The sequence below is a fragment of the Paramormyrops kingsleyae genome, chromosome 10 (genome assembly GCF_048594095.1).
Source record: "Paramormyrops kingsleyae isolate MSU_618 chromosome 10, PKINGS_0.4, whole genome shotgun sequence".
NCBI classification, from domain to species: Eukaryota; Metazoa; Chordata; class Actinopteri; order Osteoglossiformes; family Mormyridae; genus Paramormyrops; species Paramormyrops kingsleyae.
Window position 1 is genome coordinate 33095471 of NC_132806.1, and position 23930 is coordinate 33119400.

At 45.6% G+C, this 23930-nt stretch overlaps 3 protein-coding genes across 7 annotated transcripts; 1 reads left to right on the forward strand and 2 right to left on the reverse strand.

Annotated features, from left to right (window-relative positions):
• Positions 1–69: 69 nt before the first annotated feature.
• On the reverse strand, positions 70–3647 carry ccng1 (cyclin G1). Its single transcript, XM_023791571.2, has 7 exons — positions 3432–3647; positions 2550–2813; positions 2136–2389; positions 1945–2023; positions 1456–1554; positions 1045–1236; positions 70–935 (listed from the first exon to the last, which is right to left on the reverse strand). The coding sequence occupies exons 2-6, from the start codon at positions 2811–2813 to the stop codon at positions 1045–1047; spliced, it is 888 nt and encodes a 295-aa protein (XP_023647339.2). The 5' UTR covers positions 3432–3647; the 3' UTR covers positions 70–935.
• Positions 3648–3825: 178 nt separating this feature from the next.
• On the forward strand, positions 3826–10076 carry ccni2 (cyclin I family, member 2). 3 transcript variants are annotated; one of them, XM_023791563.2, is made up of 7 exons: positions 3826–3892; positions 6662–6778; positions 6867–7001; positions 7092–7166; positions 7388–7528; positions 8641–8871; positions 9139–10076. In XM_023791563.2, the coding sequence occupies exons 2-7, from the start codon at positions 6668–6670 to the stop codon at positions 9457–9459; spliced, it is 1014 nt and encodes a 337-aa protein (XP_023647331.1). In that variant the 5' UTR covers positions 3826–3892; positions 6662–6667; the 3' UTR covers positions 9460–10076. The 3 variants fall into 3 exon arrangements, with proteins under 3 accessions (XP_023647331.1, XP_023647330.1, XP_023647333.1); XM_023791562.2 differs by lacking the exon at positions 3826–3892 and adding an exon at positions 5401–5957; XM_023791565.2 differs by lacking the exon at positions 3826–3892 and adding an exon at positions 5996–6047.
• A 162-nt stretch (positions 10077–10238) lies between these two features.
• LOC111833366 (septin-8-A-like) lies at positions 10239–23901 on the reverse strand. Of its 3 annotated transcripts, XR_002835743.2 has the most exons (11): positions 23771–23901; positions 21055–21169; positions 20214–20409; positions 19422–19608; positions 18884–19045; positions 18503–18599; positions 15810–15978; positions 15530–15662; positions 14795–14985; positions 13340–13690; positions 10239–10994 (listed from the first exon to the last, which is right to left on the reverse strand). XR_002835743.2 is itself a non-coding variant. In XM_023791560.2 (10 exons), the coding sequence occupies exons 1-10, from the start codon at positions 23798–23800 to the stop codon at positions 10940–10942; spliced, it is 1335 nt and encodes a 444-aa protein (XP_023647328.2). In that variant the 5' UTR covers positions 23801–23901; the 3' UTR covers positions 10239–10939. The 3 variants fall into 3 exon arrangements, 2 of the variants coding, with proteins under 2 accessions (XP_023647328.2, XP_023647329.2); XM_023791560.2 differs by lacking the exon at positions 13340–13690; XM_023791561.2 differs by having other exon boundaries at positions 10239–13690.
• Between the last annotated feature and the right edge of the window lie 29 nt (positions 23902–23930).

Below are 23930 nucleotides of genomic sequence, written 5' to 3' on the forward strand. Positions count from 1 at the left end.
TGGTTGTCCATATAACCATAAGCATATAACCAGTTTTCACAACAGCAAAGGATGGATGAGACCAGTAACTGCATTTCAATAATGTTTTATTGAAAGGTATAAACTTGTCACATTCTGGCACTCTGGAACATCACACGTACGGTTTGCCCTTCAGGGAGCTCTTAAAGACCGGGTGTGTTCACATGCATTATGAAGTACAACTGGCATCCTTTAGTTTGGCTGGAGGAAATATTTCTGCATTTAGGGAAAATTCACATCCAGATAAAGTTCAATCTATAGTCAGTTAAGGAGAATCCAACTGAAATTCAGAGACACGTCAATAAAGTGCGGTCAAAATGTCCGAAAAGACACATATTGACAACCAACTGTAGCTCTTAATTTCACTGCACTTCATTTCACAGGTCCAGGATACATTTCCTGGAAACTGGAGATAACTTAGTATGTTTATGCAGCCGGCATGTTTAAAAAACAAAAAAAAACAAAAAAAACACCTTGGGTAAGAGTGTGCACTAGGATAGTTCACTACCTAGGGTGGAAGTTAAGGGTTTTGGGCCCGATTTCTTGGTTCCATTTTGTATATCACAAAACCCTTCTCCCTCCTCTTCCACATGGTGGACTGAGGACCTAGGTGGTACAATACTTCACTGCTCAGAACCATCACCAGCGCCAAGACCGTCTAGAGGATCACGGCACCGATTCAACTGAGAACATACAAATGCAAGCATTAATCCGAGGTGGGTCTGAGGAAATAAAAATAAATTACTAGCTGAGAGCATCTCAGAGGTGCTGGGATCGGATGGGACACAGCGGGTACAGATGGGTGACCTGCCCGTGGGTCTCACACGATGGATTCCATGGAGAATGCTATGGGGAAAATGGCACTGTCCACTCTCTGGGCTGGGATGCGTCCAGGGGGTACTCTTCAGGACAGGAACCTAAACAGAATCAGTAATCAGACCATCTATTAGATAAGAGGACATCACGCACAGAGTGAGCGTTTAATGCGATATGGATTCTGAGGAGCCTGCCGACATGCCTGATTACCTAACAGGAAGCTTCTGGGATGGTGGGAAGATGGGCGATCTTGTAGTAGCTGTGTTTCAGCTGCCTTGCAGTCCTGCCTGAAATGATCCATCGCAGCTTCTGGTTGTTGGGTTTAAAGCGCTTGGTGGAGGAATACTCAGTCAGGCACTTGGCAACCAGCTCCCTCACACACACCAGGTCTCCATCTTTAATCTGAAGGAAAGAAATCTGTGACCATTAGTGAAATTTAAAATGTCAAATGGCTGTCGAGGTGATGGTCAACATGAAATACAGTGTAAATACTTAATATTTAGCTAAGCTTAAGAACCTACGTTCGGGTCAAACCAGTAGATCTCCACACAGGTGACAGTGTAAAGACATCTATCTCATAGCCTTCCGGAACCTTGAATACAGACGTCTGCCGGCACTTACACTGGAATGCTGCTGTAGGCACTGCAGATCGCCAGCTGCGCTGTGTAGGCCTTGTTCCTGCACTTCCAGGAGCAGCATAGCCAGTGCTAGCAGAGAGGGCTGCAGGGACATTTCAGCCCATTAAACACAGTGATGATGTATCCACCCGCAAAGCCTGCTTTTCCCCTGTTCTTAGCTTTGGAACATTCGTATGACTGTGACCACCAGCCTATTGTATATGTCACTGGATGTAAAGACGCTGTAAATATGAAGTATTCAAGACGTACAACCTTAATGTGTCAGCACAACCCAATACGTACTAGTGTTGTATGAATTCTGGTATGAATGCTCTGTACTGACAGTATTAGTCAAATGATGACAGTCGATACAAGGAATGGCAGCTGCTGTATGGGACAGAGCCCTCCGCACGGGACAGAGAGAGCCGCACAGCAAGGCCACCCTGAAGCCACCCAGCACCCCCCCCCCCCCCCAAAGAATACACCATCTCACCTTCACTTTTGAGAAGATAAAGGAACAGTGACAAGCTTTCAGTTGTGCCTCCAGCCTTTCCATGTTTAATGCTTTTCTTCTAGAGAAAGGAATCGTTTTGTAAATATTAAAATACCATAATGCAGTAAACAGCTGACACAGTGCTAGTAAAAGTCCAAACCACAGCATCCGAGTATTTATGTCATCCTTACATCTCCATGTCTAGATGTTCCAAGATGTACGAGTGATAGAGCCTCAGGAAGCTCATGGCGGTAGGAGCCTTAACTCTCCAGCAGAGCTTCTCCAGGATTATCTTCTCCATCCGTATCATGTCGGAGACTGTGAAGCGGTTCTGGCTGATCCGGATCAGGTCGTGAGCCAGCGGAACATTCCGCTCTTCCTCTGTGGACTTCACAGCGATATAGAAACAGCAGAGTCCAACACAGGACAGGTGTTTCGGCTGGATCTGGGGGGAAAAAAAGTATGATAATGATAATAAAACCATTAAAAAAAACTTACAGCTTCCAGCAACCTACACTGCACTTAGGCAGCTTCAGGCACAGAGAGGTCAGAGGGGGAAACTGCACACAGATATAAATAGACTCTTCTAGGGTGTCGAGCACTACCTTCATCAGAGCAAGAAATCGATCCAGCAGGTTGACAGCAAGGGAGAACGTCTCTGTGCTGAAGCCAAAGAAGCGGGTGAGGGAGAGCAGGTCCTTGACCTCAAAGTCACGCAGCCTGGAGGTCATCCTCAATCCACTGTCATGTGCGGCCTCCAGGACCCTCAGGCCAGACAGCTTGGGCTGATAACGGCTCTCCTGCTCCAGGAGGACCTTAAGCTGCATGGCAAGGGGCACGCCATCTTGTCCTTTCACAGTATCGATCATCTGCAATTCAAAAAAGGACGAAAATCAAAGAGGACCGTTAACATACCGCTCCAGATTTCTGACACTGAGTCGGATTCATAAGCCCCATTTGTAAATGGAGACGAGCGGGGTACATGCGGACGTTTCGTTTACAGTCTGGAGTAAAGATCATAAAGTGAGCAATAAGGGCAACGGTGAATCCTTCCAGCGCGATAACGCCAAGCGCGGCTCAGGCGAGCGGCTGGAAGTGCGCCGCCCCGGAGAAGGGCGACATCTGCGGCACAGGCTGGGAACAAACAAGGGTGCTATGCCTGGGCATGTCCGCGGCTCGGGGAGCCCAGCGCCGCTCATACTCACAACTAAAACAGACCGATTTTAAATATAATTCATATATACATGCACATATATATACAGATCGCATGAATTACTCTTTACTTTAACTCTTTAATGTAGTTATACAGTGGCGGTTGTTTTAAGGCGTAAAACGAATACGAACGCGTCCATTTCTATAAGGAAAGCATTTTCAACACATTAATATACTACTACTACTACTACTACTACTACTACTACTAATATTATTATTATTATTATTATTATTATTATTATTATTATTATTAAGTGCACAATTAAAATACTTACCTTTGTTGGGGGAAAACCGCGATGAAAATGGTGAATTAACCAAATCCTATCAATTATAGATAGTGACTGACTTGGTAGAAGTTATTTAATTTATAAATAAGTAAACACGAAATTAAAAAAGTAATAAAATAAGTGTGCTCTCTTCGAGTTCTAAGCAATCCCTCCGCCCTACCCCTGCACACCCCTTACCCTTGGCGTACAGAACTCCCAGTGCAGACGCATGACTATAAGTAGCATCAAAAACTATGCCCAGCCTGAGAAAGATGTCATTGGTTACGGATGAAACACGCCCTCTATTCCTGGACGATCATTGGTTCATCAATCTATCAATCATCAGGTAAGCGCCACCTCTCGAACCGGAATGTGCGAGAGCGTGGCCTATCACGTGCGCAGACCCAAAGCGGACTGAGGTGGCGCAAAGCTGTGGGGTGTCGTAATTATTAAAGCCTGTCAGGTTTTTGGCGAGTACATCTTTAGTTTTCTACCCGTCTTTTGTCGAAACCATCTCACAATTGACTTGTAACTGTTGTTTTACCCTATATAATACATATCGTTCACACATTATATTCTGGCCGCACTAATACCTGCATGTGCGTCAGATGTTTGTCTGTTAATGTTAGGGGCTAAGTTAGCATTCTACGGCACAAACGTTCGTCATTTATTTATTTTAAATCTCAGTATATCTTTTTAAAATGTAGAGCAACTACATTCTGTTTTGATTTTCAGGCCATAACACAGATGCAGGCATAAAGGGATCCCAACAGTGCCATCGTTTTGGTGGCTTTTGCGTTACTTTTTAGACTACCAGTGAAAAGAACAAAGTGTGTAAATAAAACAGGACGAATGATTTAGCAAATAAACTGTTTGGATTGTGGTGAAATAGCAATTGATGTAGATATTTTAGGAATTAATCATTTGGCTGTTCTCTACTTATTCAACATATACACTCTGGGCAGAAAACGAGGATGTAGTTGGCTACTTATTCGCAGCTCCTTATTCGGATTTTCCGATCCACCTTAAATGCTTCGCAGCCCAATGCAATGACACGATTGTACCTATAGGGGGACTGTCTTAGTACCATAAACCTCTCTGTACCAGGCAAATATCAACTTCTCAGTACGCGGAACGTATCCAACTATATAGAAAAGGTGACATTGTCCTGGCCCAGACTGATTTACTGCTCTAAAAATCAGATGGAAACAAGGGATGTCATACTATAAGGCACAAAGGTGTGAATGAGAAGCCAGGTTTCCAGATTTTGAGTATTATATAATTGTACGATATATTTGTATAACATTACTATTTAAGACAGTGAAGTTAACTAAACTTTGAAGCAGATTACTTACATTACTCAAACAGGTTAAATTACAACTTAAAAGTATCTGAAACACTGCTTAATTCCAGTAATGTAAGTAGTTCTAATTCGTTACATCCACTCCCTATACACAGAAAAAATATTTCTTACAATTAAATTATAAGAAATAATTTTCCATCAAACTAAATTGTATAAATACAAATAATATTAATAATTTAATATGCACATTGATTCACAAAATTTTAATTGTTCAAGCACTAAAGTTAACAAGTTGATTCAAATAAATCTTAATAAACCTAGACACTTAAGCAAGCTGTCTTCATAATTGAAGCTTATACATTAAATTAATTTGTGATTTATGAAGACAGCTTGTTTAAGTCTCATTCACACATCTGTGCGCTATAGTATGACAATCCTTGCTTTCATCTGATTTTTAGAGCAGTAAATCAGTCTAGGCCAGGACAATGTCACCTTTTCTATATAGTTGGATACGTTCCGCGTACTGAGAAGTTGATATTTGCCTGGTACAGAGAGGTTTATGGTACTAAGACAGTCCCCCTACAGGTACAACGCGTCATTGCATTGGGCTGCGAAGCATTTAAGGTGGACCGGAAAATCCGAATAAGGAGCTGCGAATAAAGAAGCCAACTTCAGCCTAGTGGTCAAAAAGCGGGCCAAACCCAAATGACACACCATTAAGCTTAGGCTCATTTTTGCCCAGAAGCGTACATTAACATTCGCTTCGTGCGATTACGCGCGTTAAATACAGCTTTATGTACGGAGCTTTGATTGCAGACGTGAAGCGGCTTTCGCGTCGCCTCTTTGTGTCGGCGGAGGAGGGGCCGGGCCCTTTAAAGGCGGAGGAGGGGCCGGGCCCTTTAAAGGTGCGCCTGCCGGATCCCCGCAGCTTCTCCGTCTGTCACTGGACTGTCGCTGCTCGTTTTTCTTATATTTGTCGTTTTTTAAAATTTATTAATGCAAGCTTTTGTACAAATGACTGGCGTTTTATTACGCCATGTTTTTTCTTTTTAAACGTTTCGCAAAAAGATACTCAACGACCTTTTTTTATTAAGACATCGACAAAGAGTGACTTTGCTTGTATGAGCTTGTTATTAATAGCTGGTAATATCTAAATGGGTGAATGAAGATATAAAAAGTCGAAAAATGCTGACTGCGTTTTGAGTTTCATCCCTCCTTTTTAATACGGAGTGGTAAGGCTGGCCATTCTTTATTTTACAGCTGCAAACGTTTTCTTAAATAGACCAACACAGATCCCATCCTGTAGCCTCCGGTGTTTGTAGGTAAATGGGTAAATCGCGTTTCTTTAAGTATAAATCGATGGCACATAATCACATATACTATAATACTACTATACGGGGATCATATACTACAGTATTTAGTAATAAGATTAAAGTTAGTTGTATTTCTCCTCTGGTAGAACTAGCCACCAAAAAGCGATTAACTGTCGTTGTTGTAGTATTACTTATTTAGCTGATGCAATTTGTCATTTTCTTACGCCAGGAGAATTGGATTGACAGGCTAAAATGTGATTGGTTTTAAGTTTTGTCCTAAACAAACTTGTAGTTTCATTTCAAAGTGTAATTTCAAAACAAACACACACAGAGCGCTTCCGTGTCAAGTCCATATATGAAATAAACAATTTCCTATTATATAACGTAGGGCATTATATTTAGCTAGTTGAGTACAAGAGTGTATTTAATTAACTTAGGTTTTGCTTCACTGAACTTTGATGCAGCGCAATTAAAGGGGAAATTTTACTGAAAAGGAAAACATTCGAACAATAAAATTCATGCTTCTGAGATGTCAGAGAATCGACTTTTCCCGTTTACATCGGCCGTCATTACAGGCTCGGCGTGACACTGTGGCTGATCTGTGGCCCTTTTATCCCCGGCAGGTGTCCATGTCCCGCGGCTCTGCCGGCGGCCGGGGGCCCCTGCGCGTGCTGGGCGCCGCCGTCGCCCGGGAAGCGCGCCTCTGGAAAGCGCCCGTCTTCAGAAACGGCAGAATTCAAGTAATGCCTCCGACAGTCCCGGTGAAATACTGTGTGCTGCACCAGCCTGGTCGCTTCTCCTTACTTATTCTTTTGTTGTTTTTAACAGGGTACGGACATATCGGCATTTCAGCAGGAGGACGCTATTACATGGCTTGGGAACCTTTGTCGGTTATTAAAGTTTTGCCCTGAAACATTTGCTCTCGCTGTAAGCATTTTGAACAGACTGTTGGCATCAGTGAAGGTAACATGACTTAATATTCACGTTCTGGCGCATGCGGTTTACTAATCTCCCGGAATCCATTCAGTATTTCTGTATACGTTTCTTTTGCAGGCACACCCAAAATATCTCCGCTGCATTGCCATCACCTCCCTGATTCTTGCTGCAAAAGTTAACGAGGAAGACGAGGTAATCACATGTTATCTCTGATTTTGCTTGCGCAAGCGTACATTCATAGTTTTGCATGGTATCGAGTCATTTTTATTGTTTTTGTTTTATGAAATTGAAGGGGGTAACACTGGCGCTAAATTGTCAGTCAGCCTAATTGAAAACAATGCAAACATTTATCACAGTACAAGGTGCAGAGCAAATGGTCATTTATTGGATTTTCTTTCTTTTTTTTGTAACAGGTGATTGTGTCTGTGAAGGAGCTTGTGTCACAGAGTGCCTTTCAGTTTTCGGCAGCTGAGATATTTCGAATGGAGCGGATCATTTTAGATAAGCTCCAGTGGGACCTTTACACCTCCACGGCGCTCGACTTCGTCCATATCGTAAGTATCTACTGCAGACGCTCAGCTGCACCTTCAGAGCCATCGGTCCGTTTAGCTTAGCATCTGTCGCCGAGTTTGACACCTCCACAGGAAGTTTAACGGCCTCACACAACCATTCTGAGCTCCGTCACTGGTGGTGAAATTGGCCCATGTGACGCGGCCGTGGGGAATACAGTGGATTAGCACTGTGCTTGGAAGGTTAAGGCACTTAATGGCTCCAGCAGAATGTAAGCCTGATACTGTACATGGGCAGGAATGCTCATTTGTCTTTCCTTACAGAACACTTAAAATACGCATAATCTTTCCTGATAAACTTTATACATATTCAGTATATATTCAGTGAAAATCCTACAACCATTTATAACTGGTACTCAAGCACAGATTCACAGGACATTCCAGCATCTACTAAACCACATTCACAGCATTTAACAGCTCGGGCCTTTGTGAAATACTGAAATATCTGAAGTTACAAAAATATTCCTGGGTGTCGGGTCACATTTTGCAAAGATGTTTCAGTAGCACTACAATTGCAGCATCCAGTGGAATGTTTGTTTGCAGAAACCCCATCCGTTCGTTTCAGATTGCAAAACTAATTCTAATTCCTCGTGATCCTAAGTGTGAAGCAGCTGTAAGTGCTACTCGAATATATATTTATGAATATGCAGTAACTTCACACACAACCTCACTCACTTATTTTTGTTGTCATCTTTATGTTAAGTGATTAATGTCACACCCATATCACCGTTGCCCCAACCTGATTTGTTTATAAATCATGTTTCTAGAAACTGAACAAACGTTCCATGGTTCCACCCACTAACGTCTGTAAATAAAGTGACACCAAGGACTTCAAAAGATTAGAATGATTAGAAAATGTGAAACACGAGAACATTGTGAATCAAGTGTAGCAAAGGTCAGGAACCGCAGCTACCTGGAGCTCGAACGAAATGAGGGTTTTGTTCAGTTCGTACAACGTTAAGATGAACGTGCAGAGCAGGTTGGCAGAAGGATGAGCATGTCACATGAGGATGGGGTCGGTGGAGATGTCCTCCAGTGTCCATGGCGAGTGGGTGGGGAAGCTGACCGGCTTTCTGTTTCCATTGTGACGCTTGCAGTTCCATGCTCTGGTGCTGTCCGGCCACCCACATCTGCCCCAGCTGTGTGCTCAGAAGGAGCCTTGCCCCCAGGTGGCGCTGTGGAGCAGACAGGTGCAGCACTGTATGGCCTGCCACCAGCTGTCACAGTTTAAAGGCTCCACACTGGCCTTGGCGATCATTACCTTGGAGGCGGGGAGGCTCACTCCTGACTGGTTCTCTGTTTTTACAGATCTGCTAAAGAAAGCACAGGTAGGCGGGCGTCTTAAATGTCAGGGTTCTAACATAACCTAGATCAGTGATTCTCAAGCCGGTCCTCGGGGAGCCCGAGGCAGTCCGTGTTTTTGCACCCTCGGGGAGCTGGGAGGGAGCAAGAACATGGACTGTCCGTGGGTCCGAGGATTGGGTTGAAAAATGCTTCTCTGGGTTCTTCACGTTAAAAGATGGTTAGATGCGAGTGATGAGTCAATGGATGAAAATACACCGTTCTTATTCGAAATCCCCCTTTTTCTGCCCAAGATTGACAGCACGGAGCTTATCCGCTGCAGGGAAATGGTGGAGCAGCGCCTGCACCTCAGAGGTTCCCTCAAACCCAGCGTGGTGTACATCTTTGACCCCACCTCCATAACGTACTTTCAGAACAGCAGCTCGCAAATTTCCCATCCACTTGTGGCTGAGCCCACTTTGCTGCAAGCGGATGCCATGGAGGGCGAGGACGACGTCTGCGATGGGTTCGGGTGCCTGTACAGTGAGGGGCTGGCACTGGAGGTGCGGGAGAGCCACAGCGCTCACTCTGCCACTATGGAGGGCTGCCCCCCCCTTCAGCCACCTGACTGCTAGTGAATCCGGGGAGGGGGTGGTGCAGCACACTGCCAGCAATTCAAAACTGAGCCAGTTACTCACATGGGGGGCCTCCTCTCTGCTTAATTATTTAATACTTTTAGGTGTTACTCTCTTCAGGTAAAAATACTGTACATCCCACTCCTGTTTCTTCTAGACAGAAAAGTTGCACTATTTATAAAAAAAAAAAAAAAATCTGGGCAAAACTTGTAATGTAAGTTTAATTTCTTAGACAGGAGTCACTTCATTAATCCCGGAGGAGGAAACTAGGGTGATTTTTATGAATAATTTAGATCTTGCAAAAAATGAGAAACTTAAGTTGCCCAATGATGTTGAGGGTTTTATTATTGTGTTATGTTTGAAATGTTTCTCTTCATAATGCAGTGGGTAGACATGCAAGAGGGTCTAACAATGAGTACAATCTTTTGGTAACATTTAAGGGTGGCCATGGAACGGAATGTGAACGTCTTTGTAAATCTAAAACTATTTATACTTTGTAATAATAGTTTTTTTTTTTTTTTATTTAAGCAAGGGACCCAAAACTGCAGAGGCACTTTTTCTATTTTTGTCATACTGTGAAAGACTGTGGCCAAAACTGAGTAAAAGTATTTGCTATATTTCATGTCTGTGTTTTATTTATTTTTTTAAACTTTAGCCGTCATGGTATCTGACTGAAGGTCACACAGGTGACAGCTGGGGGTTCCTTAGTCAGCAAAGTTTTTTTATTCTATAATTTTTACTGTTATGAGTGATGCAAAAACCCAGATGCAAGCTAAGGGTTGTTTATTTTTAAAAACATAGGCTTTATTGTTGGCAAGCAAATACAAATATGTACCATACGTAAACTATTCATAGCAATTTGGGGATATCAATTTCAAAATTCATGTTTTTTTTATAAATAAGTGTATATCTTCTCTAACTGCTAGTTGGTTTATAAATATTCCTGATGAATAATGCATTTACAATCCAAAAATGACACATTTGGCACAACACGGGCACATCTGGGAAGGAGTGAAAATGAAAAACCAACAGGTAAGTGTATATACAAACGCCAACGGCCTCCTGCAGGGCGGCGATAGCGTGCCTTACCACGAAACCTTGTGACCAGTGGCGTCTACAGGCACAATGACAGTGTAGATATGAAAAAATGACTAACCCATATAACTGCAGCTTACCGGTTACAATGACAGAAGCATGTGTCAAGCAAGCGTGGAGCTGACGTCACGCAGGAAGTCATGACGTCAAGCACCAGCGTGGAGCGGTGGGAGACAGTGGGCTGGGCTACGGTGCTGGGGGCAACCGGAGGCTCGCAGGTACCTCGAGCTCCAAGCCGACATTCCTCTCACACCCTACACCCCCTCATGAACATCACACCATGTAAAGTGCTGAATATATAACAATCTCAAGTGTGACAAGAGCCAAAGTCACTCCTCTGCTTGTGGTGGTTGAGGGGGCGTGGATTTGGGCTTTTAAAAATCTTCTAATTTAAATTCCTTCCTGAGGGTAAGGAGCATGAGCTTGGAAGACTAAAGAAGCTACAGGGGGAAGAAGAAAGCAGAACATCAGGTGACTGGCCAGGGAAGGGAACACGGCGGCCATGATACCGCTGCTGTGCTATTACAGGACAACCCACCGGCACAATCGGCAGCATTTGTTGTAGGACTGGATGCTAAACAAACTGTCGGGCATCGAATCCCTGACACAGGTCTGCATTTTTAAATGAGAAACTGCTGATCTTTCACACAAGTAGTGACTGTGGCGTTTGATTCTTTTTTGAATAGGCCCTGCTTGAGCAAGTAAAGGTCACTAGTGCAACAGAACAAAGACAGCCATTCATTTAATAAAGGAAGGATTTTCTCATGTAGCCTGTAATCTTCTGTTTATTTTTTAGGAATGTTAGGAAGCTTGTCTGAAAGCTGTACCAACTGTGATTCTAACGGGCAGAAATACAGGATTATTGCCGCGCTAATTCTCACGAAACCATTCCTAACCATATGCAGTTTCCAGAAAAACAATAATATACCAGCTTACATAACACAAGTTCAGTCTTCTTTATCGGTCTAAAAGTATGAATAAATTAATTTTGCTAATATTTATGTATGCTTACTATTATTAAGAAAAACCTTTGAGATGGAATAACGCAAACAGGGCTACAAAATAGCAGCAGAGCCGTTTCATCCCGTTAATACTGATGTTCTGTGTTAATACCATGTTGGTCTTTTAACATTAGTATGGCTTGACAGTAAACGTGGCAAAAATCTGAAACAAGTTCTTTATCACCCATATCCATCCATCCATCACCACCCGCTTGTCCGGGGTTCGGGTCGCGGGGGTAGCAGCTTCAGGAGAGATACCCAGACCCCCCTCTCCCCAGCTACCTCTATCAGCTCTTTGGGGGGGGGGGTGCCGAGGCGTCCCCAGGCCAATCGAGAAGCGTTACTGAGAAGTGTGTCGAGTAGTTACTCTGCTGCACCTCTGGTGGTTCTGCCCCAAGGAGCCCCGGGGCCTCTGCTCGTGTTTACTGCCCTCAAACATCCGCACTCTGGCTTTACTGTCCTTGTACCTTCTTAAAATATCTGGATTTTTCACAAACGTGAAACAGAACCCCACAGATCACAAGGAAGTGTACATACCCACAGGACTATAAATATATATCCATGCATAAAGACACGCATTGCAAATTCCACTGCAGCCCTCTTTTTGTGCTTCGCCGAGGAACGGCACGCTTGCCTGCTTATGAACAGGAGGCTGCCCAGGAGCGGATGGCTCTGGGCCTCACTGTAAGCTTTTTCACGGGGCTTTGCAGAGAACCCTTGTTTGTCCTCTTTCAAATCACCATATGTGCATTTGTGATTAAGGAGCAGAGAGAGGGGATGGGAGCTTCCACACATTCCCTAAGCTGCCGGGAAGCAGCACCACTTTTAGCCCATTCTTTCTGTCCTGCATTCCACCTTAGAGTTACAGACCACTTGTTTATGTTTGTCAGCCATCATTTCATATCATGTAATATTTAAGTATATATAGAGGGATCCTGTTACAGAGCTGCTTTACATGGAAAAGGGAGTAATAAAACACACCGAGATAATAAGGAAATGATTATTACCTATAATTACACATCATAAGGGATTAATCAATGAATTTGACAAAGACAGGACAAAATGTACCTGTGACCCTAACAAAGATAAGAGTTTGGAGCAATGTTTCCGATCTGGCCCTTGGGGACCCACAGACTGTCTGGCAGGGAGCTGGGAGGGAGCAAAAATGTGGACCGTCTGGGGGTGACTGAGGACCGGATTGGGAAACACTGGCTTAGAGAATGGATGGATGGATGGATGGATGGATGGACACACCACTGACCCAATTCTGAAGTGAATGTCAGCTTCAGTGATACCAGCTTCTTATCTAGTACAGAACTGTGATTTTTCTAACTTTATCTTCAGTAAAAATGCCTTCAGTTGTTCCTAGTTTAAAGATACTCTATATCCTAACCCAAGACGTGTTCAGCATTTCTCCTTTCATTTGACTCTGTAAAGTCATATTTATTATGTACTATGAATGTAAATATTAAAGAAAGTCTAATTGTAACACCTATACACATTCTACCTGAAACTACATTCTTAAGATACAAACACACACACGCAAATCTGGAATTAATATAAAACAGCAATGGATTCATTAATGTATTCAGAATTTCAGTGATAACTATGTTTCTGCAACTATAAATATACATGTAATATACCTTTTAAATAGACAAAGTTACATGAAGGTAGTTCAGACTCAGTATGGCTCAGACAATATTTCATACTGTACAAAGGAAGCTTTCTAACGCTACTTTAGTGCTAATCTACACACAGTACGTTAAATAGCAAACTCAGCTTACCTGCAGGAACGCACTGACACACTTATTTTGCATAGATTTTTTCCCTTCTGATCCGCGATCGTAAATCAATCTTGGAAATAAAACGTAGTATTTAAAAGTCCTGCATGTTTGACAACCTGGCTGATGTAAAAAAAGCAATAATAATAATAATAATAGTAATAATAAATACAAATAAAAAGTAAGGCTGTTAAATTACTCCACAGTCCACTGTTCCCTGTCCATCATGGTCTTTGGTCCACAAACACAATGTCATGAGGTCACAACAGAAAAACGGTGAAAACGGCTTTACGTCGCTATGGTGATGGAAGACAAATCTGCAGCTGGCCTGGACTGGCTGTTCCCACATATTAACTGAAAGAAAAAAAATGACACAAAAATGACAAGACAAACAAACCAATGAACACGAATGAAAGCAAAGACACCCATGTGTGAACTGAAGTTTTTAGACGGCACGGAAATGGATGGAGGTCTCGTCACTTTAAGCAGAATGAAGTTGTCTTAAGGCGACCATGAAAGACACCAATGAAAGGTGAACATGATGTCGTGAGGCGCACAGTGCTGTACAGGTACCTGAAATGAAACCGAATGCTCAACAGAATAATAGAATTACATAGCTACTGAATACACTGTCAGGCAGAATCTTACTTTGTTTTCTACTAGAGCGTAATTTTAAGCAATGCAAGAAAAAGAGGATTCCTGCATGGTTTCTGATGGTAAATGTAAGTGGCCTTATTCACCAGCCTGTTCACTAAAACCCACGTTGAGGCCCTTGCTTCTCTAAACCCTGAAACACCTCCCCACAGGGCGCTCGCTTCATACTCTCGATTCATTATCTTTCCTACTTTCTCGGGCTGTTCCCAATCCCTCAGCTCTATCAGAGTGTTTCCACCCTTATCCGGTCAGCAGCCACGTTAGAGACAAGCGCTGCAGCCTCCACCTCAGACGCCGCTATTACATTATGTCCAGGCCCAGAATAGACAATCCCTGCCGTGTCCAGGCCAGGAGCATAATATCAGGCTGCCTCACCAGCACCTTCCTGCCAACATCCCACTGGGCAGAGCTGTGCTCACTTCCCGTCCTGCTATCCTACTACCACCAAGACAGAATGCAGAGAGGGACAGAGACAGAGAGAGAGAGAGAGAGAGAGAGAGAGAGACAGGGGGAAACAGACAGAGAGAGAGAGAGAGAGAGAGAGACAGGGGGAAACAGACAGAGACACAGAGAGAGACGGGGGAAACAGACAGAGACACAGAGAGAGAGAGAGAGAGAGAGAGAGAGAGAGAGACGGGGAAACAGACAGAGAGAGAGAGAGAGACGGGGAAACAGACAGAGAGAGAGAGAGAGACGGGGAAACAGACAGAGACACAGAGACAGTAAGAGAGACAGAGAGAGAGAGAGAAACAGACAGAGATAAAGACAGAGAGAGAAGGTGAGAGAGAGAGAGACTGTCCTTACTTTTTCTTGTCCTTGTCCTTCTTGAGGGGCTGCTGTGAGGATCCTTGCAGTGACTGAGCCTGTAAGGTCTCTGCTGCCATCTTCTTCCTGTTGAAGGCGTTCAGGTCGTCCTCCAGGTCCCGCCGCTTCTCCTCCATCTTCTTCTTCTCCTCCTGGTGCAGCCGCTTAAGCTGCTCGAACTTGTCATGCAGCTGAAGAGGTTGTATACAATCGCAGGGCTTAGCTTAGGTCACCTGACACTTGCTTGGTGTGCCGATGACGTGTGCCGTTGACGTGTGCCTTTGACGTGTGCCTTTGAAGTGTGCCGTTGACGTGTGCCTTTGACGTGTGCCTTTGACGTGAGCCGTTGACGTGTGCCGTTGACGTGTGCCGTTGGCGTGTGCCTTTGACGTGAGCCGTTGACGTGTGCCGTTGACGTGTGCCGTTGGCGTGTGCCGTTGACGTGTGCCGTTGGCGTGTGCCTTTGACATGTGCCCACGCACTGGGCCAGTCAGCGGTTACCAGACAGCTTCTGATAACCACTCAGTGAGGCATGGTGCAGTTCCTCATTGCAAACATGAAGTCAGACTTCACATGCTTTTCATTTACAGCCTGTTAGCCTTTGGTAAGCCAGTGTTATTTACTGCTATGCTGCTGCTGGAGAGCTTCAGCATAACATCAGGGCACAGGAAGCCCACAAACAGCCTTCACACACACAGATCTCGCCAGCGTCCTGAGGGGACGGCTCCTGTTTACCTCTCTCTCCTTCTCCTTCAGCTCCGCTTCTGTTTCCTTCACCTTACTGACGAACATCTGCCTCATCTCTTCCTCCTTGCGCTGGAGATCCCCAAGGAACTCCTTCCTTTTGGCCTCGTACGTCTCCTGTAGGCTGCGGGTGAAAAGTCCACACTGTGTCTCTCCCACCGTCTTCACCATACAAACTACGGCCTTTGGATAATGGTCTTAAATGCTCTCATTTGCATACTGCCTGCTGACACCTGTGGGACGCGATGACAGCCAGTCCTGATGGACTCACCTGAAGGGTTTGCTGTCAGGGTCCGTGTCCTTGAAGCCCATCTCCTCCAGCTTGCAGCGGCGGTACAGCTCGTAGTGCCGTACGTGCGTTTGCTCGCGCAGGTCCTCCATGTTCACGCGGAGCAGCATCTCTCTCAGCTTAACAAAGTCGCAGTGGCTCTCGTTTTCCACTGGCAGAAAACACAGTGACACAGCTGAAACGCAGTTCGCCCCAAAGGAAAATGGGCTGAGCACAGATGAGCTCCTTTAATCTGAGCGACACCTTCGGCTTGATCCACCGGAGACAAAGAGCAAAGAGGCCTTCAGGCCTTCACACACTTTCATTGTACATATTTTTACAACTATTGATCTCCTGCTTTCTGTTTTTATTATCTTTTTTGTAGTCATTTTATTTTTAATTTATTTATTGTTATTCTTTCTTATTTATTCTTCTCTTTTTATAGTATTTTGTATTGCATATTTCCTTTAAAGCACAATCTATGAAGCATGTAGGTAAAGCATTTCACTACACAGTAGTACAGTGCATGACTGTGTATCTGACAAACAGAACTTGAAGCTCGTACCTAAGGATGCAATATACAAGAGAGACCATATGGACAGTAAAGGACCTCATATACACCTCCCTGGGGTCTGGATCCTGTCCCAGGCAACACAGGGCACAGGCCTGGGGTTCACCGTGGACAAGATGCCAGTCCTTCACAGGGCACAGGCCAATAGCTCACCCTGGACAAGATGCCAGTCTTCTCACCCTGGACAGGATGCCAGTCCTTCACAGGGCACAGGCCAATAGCTAACCCTGGACAGGATGCCAGTCCTTCACTGGGCACAGGCCAATAGCTCACCCTGGACAAGATGCCAGTCCTTCACTGGGCACAGGCAAATAGCTCACCCTGGACAAGATGCCAGTCTTCTCACCCTGGACAGGATGCCAGTCCTTCACAGGGCACAGGCCAATAGCTCACCCTGGACAGGATGCCAGTCCTTCACAGGGCACAGGCCAATAGCTCACCCTGGACAAGATGCCAGTCTTTCACAGGGCACAGGCCAATAGCTTACACTGGACAAGATGCCAGTCTTTCACAGGGCACAGGCAAATAGCTCACCCTGGACAAGATGTCAGTCTTTCACAGGGCACAGGCCAATAGCTCACCCTGGACAAGATGCCAGTCCTTCACTGGGCACAGGCCAATAGCTCACCCTGGACAAGATGTCAGTCTTTCACAGGGCACAGGCCAATAGCTCACCCTGGACAAGATGCCAGTCCTTCACTGGGCACAGGCCAATAGTTCACCCTGGACAAGATGCCAGTCTTTCACAGGGCACAGGCCAATAGCTCACCCTGGACAAGATGCCAGTCTTTCACAGGGCACAGGCAAATAGCTCACCCTGGACAAGATGTCAGTCTTTCACAGGGCACAGGCCAATAGCTCACCCTGGACAAGATGCCAGTCCTTCACTGGGCACAGGCAAATAGCTCACCCTGGACGTGATACCAGTCCTTCACAGTGCACAGGCCAATAGCTCACCCTGGACGTGATGCCAGTCCTTCACAGTGCACAGGCCAATAGCTCACCCTGGACGTGATTCCAGTCCTTCACAGTGCACAGGCCAATAGCTCACCCTGGACGTGATGCCAGTCCTTCACAGTGCACAGGCCAATAGCTCACCCTGGACGTGATGCCAGTCCTTCACAGTGCACAGGCCAATAGCTCACCCTGGACGTGATTCCAGTCCTTCACAGTGCACAGGCCAATAGCTCACCCTGGACGTGCTGCCAGTCCGTCACAGTACACAGGCCAATAGCTCACCCTGGACGTGATTCCAGTCCGTCACAGTGCACAGGCCAATAGCTCACCCTGGACGTGATTCCAGTCCTTCACAGTGCACAGGCCAATAGCTCACCCTGGACGTGCTGCCAGTCCTTCACAGTGCACAGGCCAATCGCTCACCCTGGACGTGATGCCAGTCCTTCACAGTGCACAGGCCAATAGCTCACCCTGGACGTGATGCCAGTCCTTCACAGTGCACAGGCCAATAGCTCACCCTGGACGTGATGCCAGTCCTTCACAGGGCACAGGCCAATAGCTCACCCTGGACGTGATGCCAGTCCTTCACAGTGCACAGGCCAATAGCTCACCCTGGACGTGATGCCAGTCCTTCACAGTGCACAGGCCAATAGCTCACCCTGGACGTGATGCCAGTCCTTCACAGGGCACACACATATGTATATAGTGTACGTTTCAGTGTGTACATCTTAAAGAGAGAAGTCCAGGAAAAGCACATACAAGGACCAGGGTACAAATGGATGTCCGCATCCGTTTAGGACCCAAAACACAGTTTCCTAATTAACTAACAAGCCCAAAAACTCTCAGAAGTCAGTCCTGAACTGGCACTGGCATTAAAATGGAGGGAAATCAATGATGATGAAATGAGGAGGAGACTCCCGTGCAGGAGGAGGACGGCCTGGCCCACCCCGTTTTCATGGCAACCACAGCAACAGACACCCGAAGGTCATCATCAGAAGAGGTCTGGGTCATTCTCGGGGGAGACAAGAGCTGAACATGATCCCGGAGGCCTCTGCCAAGCTGGGGTCAGAGCGGAGACAAAGCGAGACTGCGGGCAGACCCCTGACGGGCATAGCTTCACGCTTTTCCGAGATGCCTGTGAAGGATGTGGTGAATGAAAGGCCCTCACCCTGCACCACGCCCCAGGGGTACTGCCGCACCCGCACCAGCTTATTTCCCACTTTCACCTCTTCTGTGCTTCCCACCACGGCGAAGGGCAGGTACGCCTGTAAGACACAGGTAACAGGGGTCGCCTCACATTGTGCACTCAGAACCTGTTACTACAGCAAGATCACATGCAACACCAGGCTGGAGATGGAGATATTCTCTAAATAATGTCCACAGCTTGCTATCTAACTTCTCAGTTTACGGCCAGAGTTTGCTTACTGTGTGAATGTGGTCTTGACATGTTTTCCATACATCTGGATGTTCTTATGAACAATCTATTGTTGACCTATCATTGTGCTTTTGCAGGGAGGCCGCTGTTTGACACATCTCCTGGTAGACTCACATTCATGGACGAGTTAATCTCTGCGACGGCCTCGTCGTCTGTGGGGAACTGGTAGATCTGGACGCCATTGCTGACCAGCTCGCTCATAATCTTGATCTTGAACTTGTCCAGTTCACCCTTGGAGATTGTGTCGGCTTTGGCTATGATAGGTATAATATTAACCTGCATGAAAAAGAAAGAGGAACCGTTCCAGAAAGAAACACCTTACATCACTGCAATCAACCCAGAGCTTCATTTCAAAGCAAACAACAGATGCTTCACAGAGATTTAAATATTATGCAGTCTCATTAATCTCATTTGCAAGTATTTTTTTCTGTTTTCTCAGAAAGTATGTAATCCCTGTGAAGAGTGTGTATGTTCTCCTTCAAGAGCACCACTCATTAAGTGTTTCCATCAAGAACATACTGTAAGATACTGCTGACAATCTAGGACAAAACATGCAAAAAACACTACTATCTCAAGGTCACTAACGTAACTCCGCGCAGAACTAATCAGTGTGTGTGTGTGTGTGTGCGTGTATGTTTTAGTGTTTTAGTACCTTGCTATCCAGTTTTTTCATGGTGACTAAATCCAGAGACTTCAGTGAGTGTCCAGTGGGGGCGATGAAGTACAGGCAGATGTGGATCCTCGTGTCGTGGTGATCAAAGAGACAGCGCTGGATCTTCAGCTCCTCCTGAAGGTAATTCTCAAACTGGCTGTCAATGTAGTCGACGATGGGCTTGTAGCTGAGCAGAAACAGGGCAGGTGAAGTTCAGCATCACACCGTATGAAGGCCATACTGAGACACACACACACACACACACCGGGGCGCCTGATCCTGGGTAACAGGAGGAGTAACACAGCGTGAGGTTAACATGACGGGGGCTGTCATTCAGGCATCCTCAAGCTCCCAAATGATGCCACACAGACTTTCATTACAGCTGCTGTTATGCTGCTTTATATTTTTATGATCTATTTTGTCTATTTCTCCATTGTCTATTTGGAGTCATTTTATTTGGTAACACTTTACTTATGACATGTTTTTAGTAATGTGTAAACACATTCATAATGCATTATAATGCATTCATAAAGCATTATAAACATGGCTATACATATTTATAAAAAGGCATAACACGTTATAGTCATATTTATTATGCATTATGAATGCTCTATGGAGTTCTCATCTGGAATGCACTACAGATGCCTTCATAATGCACGATGGTGGTCGGGATAAGCATTAAGGATGCTTTGTACTGTCAGTTTTGATTGCATTACGGTCATCTCCTAACACCACATCAAGACAGACAAAGGCAGGGAGGGAGGTCTGCAGCCCCCTCACATGGTGACATACCTCTCGTCTTTGTTGATCTGGTCCCCAAACCCCACCGTGTCTACGATCGTAAGCTTGAGCTGGACGCTGCTCTCCTGCAGCTCATATGTCCTGGGTCTCAGATATACGCCATTCTGGTAGTGGTTGGCTTCATCAGTCTCAAATGTCGTGTTAAAAAGACTGTTCATTAGAGTGGACTTGCCAATACCGGTTTCACCTTGGAAACAAAGGAAGCGATAAGAATTATGTAACCACCTTATAGGGTAGAGGGGCATGCAGGTATACCCTATATAAATGTACCAGATTATCAGGAAAGTATCTCATCTGGAAAGGAATGGACACGATGGACAGGATGGACAGGGTGGGCAGGGTGAACAGGATGGACAGGGTGGGCAGGATGGACAGGGTGGGCAGGATGGACAGGGTGGACAGGGTGGGCAGGATGGACAGGGTGGACAGGGTGGGCAGGATGGACAGGGTGGGCAGGATGGACAGGGTGGGCAGGATGGACAGGATGGACAGGGTGGGCAGGGTGAACAGGATGGACAGGGTGGGCAGGATGGACAGGGTGGGCAGGATGGACAGGGTGGACAGGGTGGGCAGGATGGACAGGGTGGACAGGGTGGGCAGGATGGACAGGGTGGGCAGGATGGACAGGGTGTGCTGGGTGGACAGGGTGGGCAGGGTGGACAGGATGGACAGGGTGGGCAGGATGGACAGGGTGGACAGGGTGGGCAGGATGGACAGGATGGACAGGGTGGACAGGATGGGCAGGGTGGACAGGGTGGGCAGGATGGACAGGGTGGGCAGGATGGACAGGGTGGACAGGGTGGGCAGGGTGGACAAGGCGAGATTTGCTTACCAACACAGAGGATGTTGAAGCAGAATCCTTGTGTTACCGATTTACTAACCAACTGGTCAGGAAGACTGTCAAAGCCAACGCGCCCCCCCAAGTCAAGGGTTCGCTTTTCTTCATTCTAGGACGTTCAAAGAAGCCACTGTCAACACCCAAATGTCCCAAAGAACGTCAATGTCAATGCAGCCCCTAGCGGCCTGATGCACTCTGACGGTCTTTGTAGCCATGAACAGTACAAACTTCTTAACATGACTATTAAGATGGGCTTTAGCAGCAGAGGATAGTTTAATGGTCCTCACTCTGTTAAAGACTATACAGAAGGTACAGAGGATCTTACATTAATGCAGCATTTTAAATGACATTCATTTTCAGATAAAGAAAAACAGCTGCCATGGCAGGTGATTGTAATAAAAATGTATGAAATGTTGCAGTAGGATTCGGCTCCAGTGCAAAGCTTAGCTTACTGAATCAGACGGCCATCTGCGTAAACGAAACTGGAATCATTCCGGAACTACACCTCAGATAAATGCGCTACAAAATACCTTATGTCATTGTTTTTATTATTTTTACAAAATACGCATTTTAAGGATGATTTTGGTCCCACAGACACTCGAGTGATCAATTTCCCTCAGATCTTGTCAGTCCTAATAACAGGAATCTTCAGCTTATAGATCACTGACTTTTACACCTGATCATGATAAACTGAGGCAGGCTGTCTTCGCTCTGTTAGCGGTGGCTAAAAAACAGGAGCGTGCTGTGTTGGGCCCGACCGCGCCACTTCCTGTCGAGGCACTGACAACGTTCATTAGAGCCCTGGTGGACACATACGGCGCCTCTTGTTGCTGGATGCCAGCGAGTGGCTGCAGATGGGCCAGATTTCGCAAGGCTGTGACATGCGGCGACAGCTTGTGACCAGCACAAACCCAGGGCTTGTCTACTTCATCTGCCGCAGCCTGAAAAGCTTCCCTTGAATCTCTGCTAGTACAAAGGAAGTGCAGGCAATGGAGATCAAACGATTTACCATCCTCACATGTCATAAGGTTTCCAAATGATTTTTTACACCAAATTAATGACAACAAAAGATGATAAATACCACTGAAACAATTTAACTTATGAAATTGCCAACTGATCCACCGGTCTGGCCCCCAGCCGTTTTACTGGCCCGTGACATTTTTGTGTGACGTAAACCGGTCCGTGAACATCAAAACATTGGGATCCCCTACTCTATGTGACAGTGACAAAACTATGTTAATGATGTTTCCATTTCACGGTATTGCTGCTTCCTTTATGCCATATACTCGCCCTTTTCAGGTCGGACAGCATTCTGCACATCGCTGCTACATGCCATTCAGGTTTTTAATCCCAAAGTTTCTCGTTTTTTCCCACTTAGCCAATGGTGACACATTATGTTAAATCACTCGGCCTGACTACAATAACGGTCGTCAGTGCCACAAAACACAATGGCGGCTTTCTTAGCTGTTTTTCCATGGGGTTACACGGCTTCCATAACCTCAAAAACAACAGTTAGGGCAGTCAACAGCCATCAATTTACACTGTAGGCCGGCTAACAAAAATGCTGAGGCCACATGGTGCGGCTTCTTTAGCGAAACCCATGGCTGTTTTTGTGTCTTTACTCAAGATAAAATCCACAAAAGACAGCAGTGTTACTATTATAAAAGGAGCCGAGCTGGAGCCGCTGAAGTTACGGCGCCGGGAAAACGCGCGGAGAAACCTTTTCTGTCACATATCTCTTCTGAAACAGAGACACGCAGAGGAAGCAGCGATTTTGCAAGGTACCTGTGTAGGAAATGCTGCAGATGCAGGCACTAGATCAGGGCGAAGAAGGGTTTAAGCGCGTGCTTTGAATACCTAACTGCAGGGGCGCAGGAGAGTTTGGTGGTGGGGGGGCACGATGTAATAATTTACATGCGAAGGTCTGTTTATTATGGTAGGGCGAATAAAGCTAAATTAAATATCGGGGGGGTAAACAAGCCCCCCTCCCCCCCGGACCTGCGCCCCTGTCTGCCTGTACTTTACAGGTTAGATTTCAGTTCTGTTTTTTTTCAATAGCTGTTGGGGGGTTCGAAAGGTTACAGCAGTTCCTAAGACAAACTATTTTTTCGCACGTCGTCTACACCAGTATTACACAACTTTAGGGACGATATATCCCTGAAACATCAGGCAGGTTCATGCGGATCTTCCGAATGTCGTTTCGCTCGCCACTGATGACAATCTCATATTATTAGTCGGATGCAGAGGAGCTCAAGAAAATCTACGTTTTTTACATTTACAGCTGATGCATTAGATAAGCACGCAAGTTATCTATGACTGGGAAGCATCATTCGTTTTTGGTGAAACTTTTTCTTTTAATGCCTTGCAGAAACGCATGATTATCCCCATGAATGGCTGACAGAAAACCAGAAGCGTACTAACATGAACGCAGTTCAGCATACAGAATATGGCACGTTTTCTCAAGCAGGAATCCTTCACACATGCACAAAAATGAAAATAAATTGTATAATGTGAGCCCAGTCAAATGACAGAACCGCTCATACAAGTGAGTAAACTGAAACTGGGAAGCAAATCACAATCAGATCTCTGCCCACTGTCCAACTACAAGATCCGTATACAGAGATAAGAAATTCTCAGCACGTACTCTGCTGGACCAGCATAATCTTCCTCGCTATTTCTCACCGAGAATACGAAAATATTGTACACTTACGGGAAATATGTCTACATCCGTGGCAGCCATTGTCCAAAGATTTTACGGGGCGAAGAAGCGGCTGTCTTCGTCGGGATAACGCCTGGAAATGCTCAGCGCATCCAATATGGCTCCTTCCTGGAAACTCCCACTTGGCTCTGGAATTCCATCCCGCGAGCCG

Bases quoted from the DNA above. Each gene is read 5' to 3' on its own strand.
- LOC111833366 (XM_023791560.2), bottom strand. From the start codon at position 23,800: ATGGCTGCCACGGATGTAGACATATTTCCC. The intron at 21,170-23,770 runs GTAAGTGTACAA...TGAACGTCCTAG, and splicing joins CGGATGTAGACATATTTCCC to AATGAAGAAAAGCGAACCCT. The intron at 14,986-15,529 runs GTAAACAGGAGC...CAACCTCTTCAG, and splicing joins TGAAGGAGAAGGAGAGAGAG to CTGCATGACAAGTTCGAGCA.
- ccng1 (XM_023791571.2), bottom strand. From the start codon at position 2,813: ATGATCGATACTGTGAAAGGACAAGATGGCGTGCCCCTTGCCATGCAG. The intron at 2,024-2,135 runs GTAAGGATGACA...TCCTTTCTCTAG, and splicing joins GAACATCTAGACATGGAGAT to AAGAAAAGCATTAAACATGG. The intron at 1,237-1,455 runs GTAAGTGCCGGC...TCTTTCCTTCAG, and splicing joins GCCTACAGCAGCATTCCAGT to ATTAAAGATGGAGACCTGGT.
- ccni2 (XM_023791563.2), top strand. From the start codon at position 6,668: ATGTCCCGCGGCTCTGCCGGCGGCCGGGGGCCCCTGCGCGTGCTGGGC. The intron at 6,779-6,866 runs GTAATGCCTCCG...TGTTTTTAACAG, and splicing joins TCAGAAACGGCAGAATTCAA to GGTACGGACATATCGGCATT. The intron at 7,002-7,091 runs GTAACATGACTT...TTTCTTTTGCAG, and splicing joins GACTGTTGGCATCAGTGAAG to GCACACCCAAAATATCTCCG.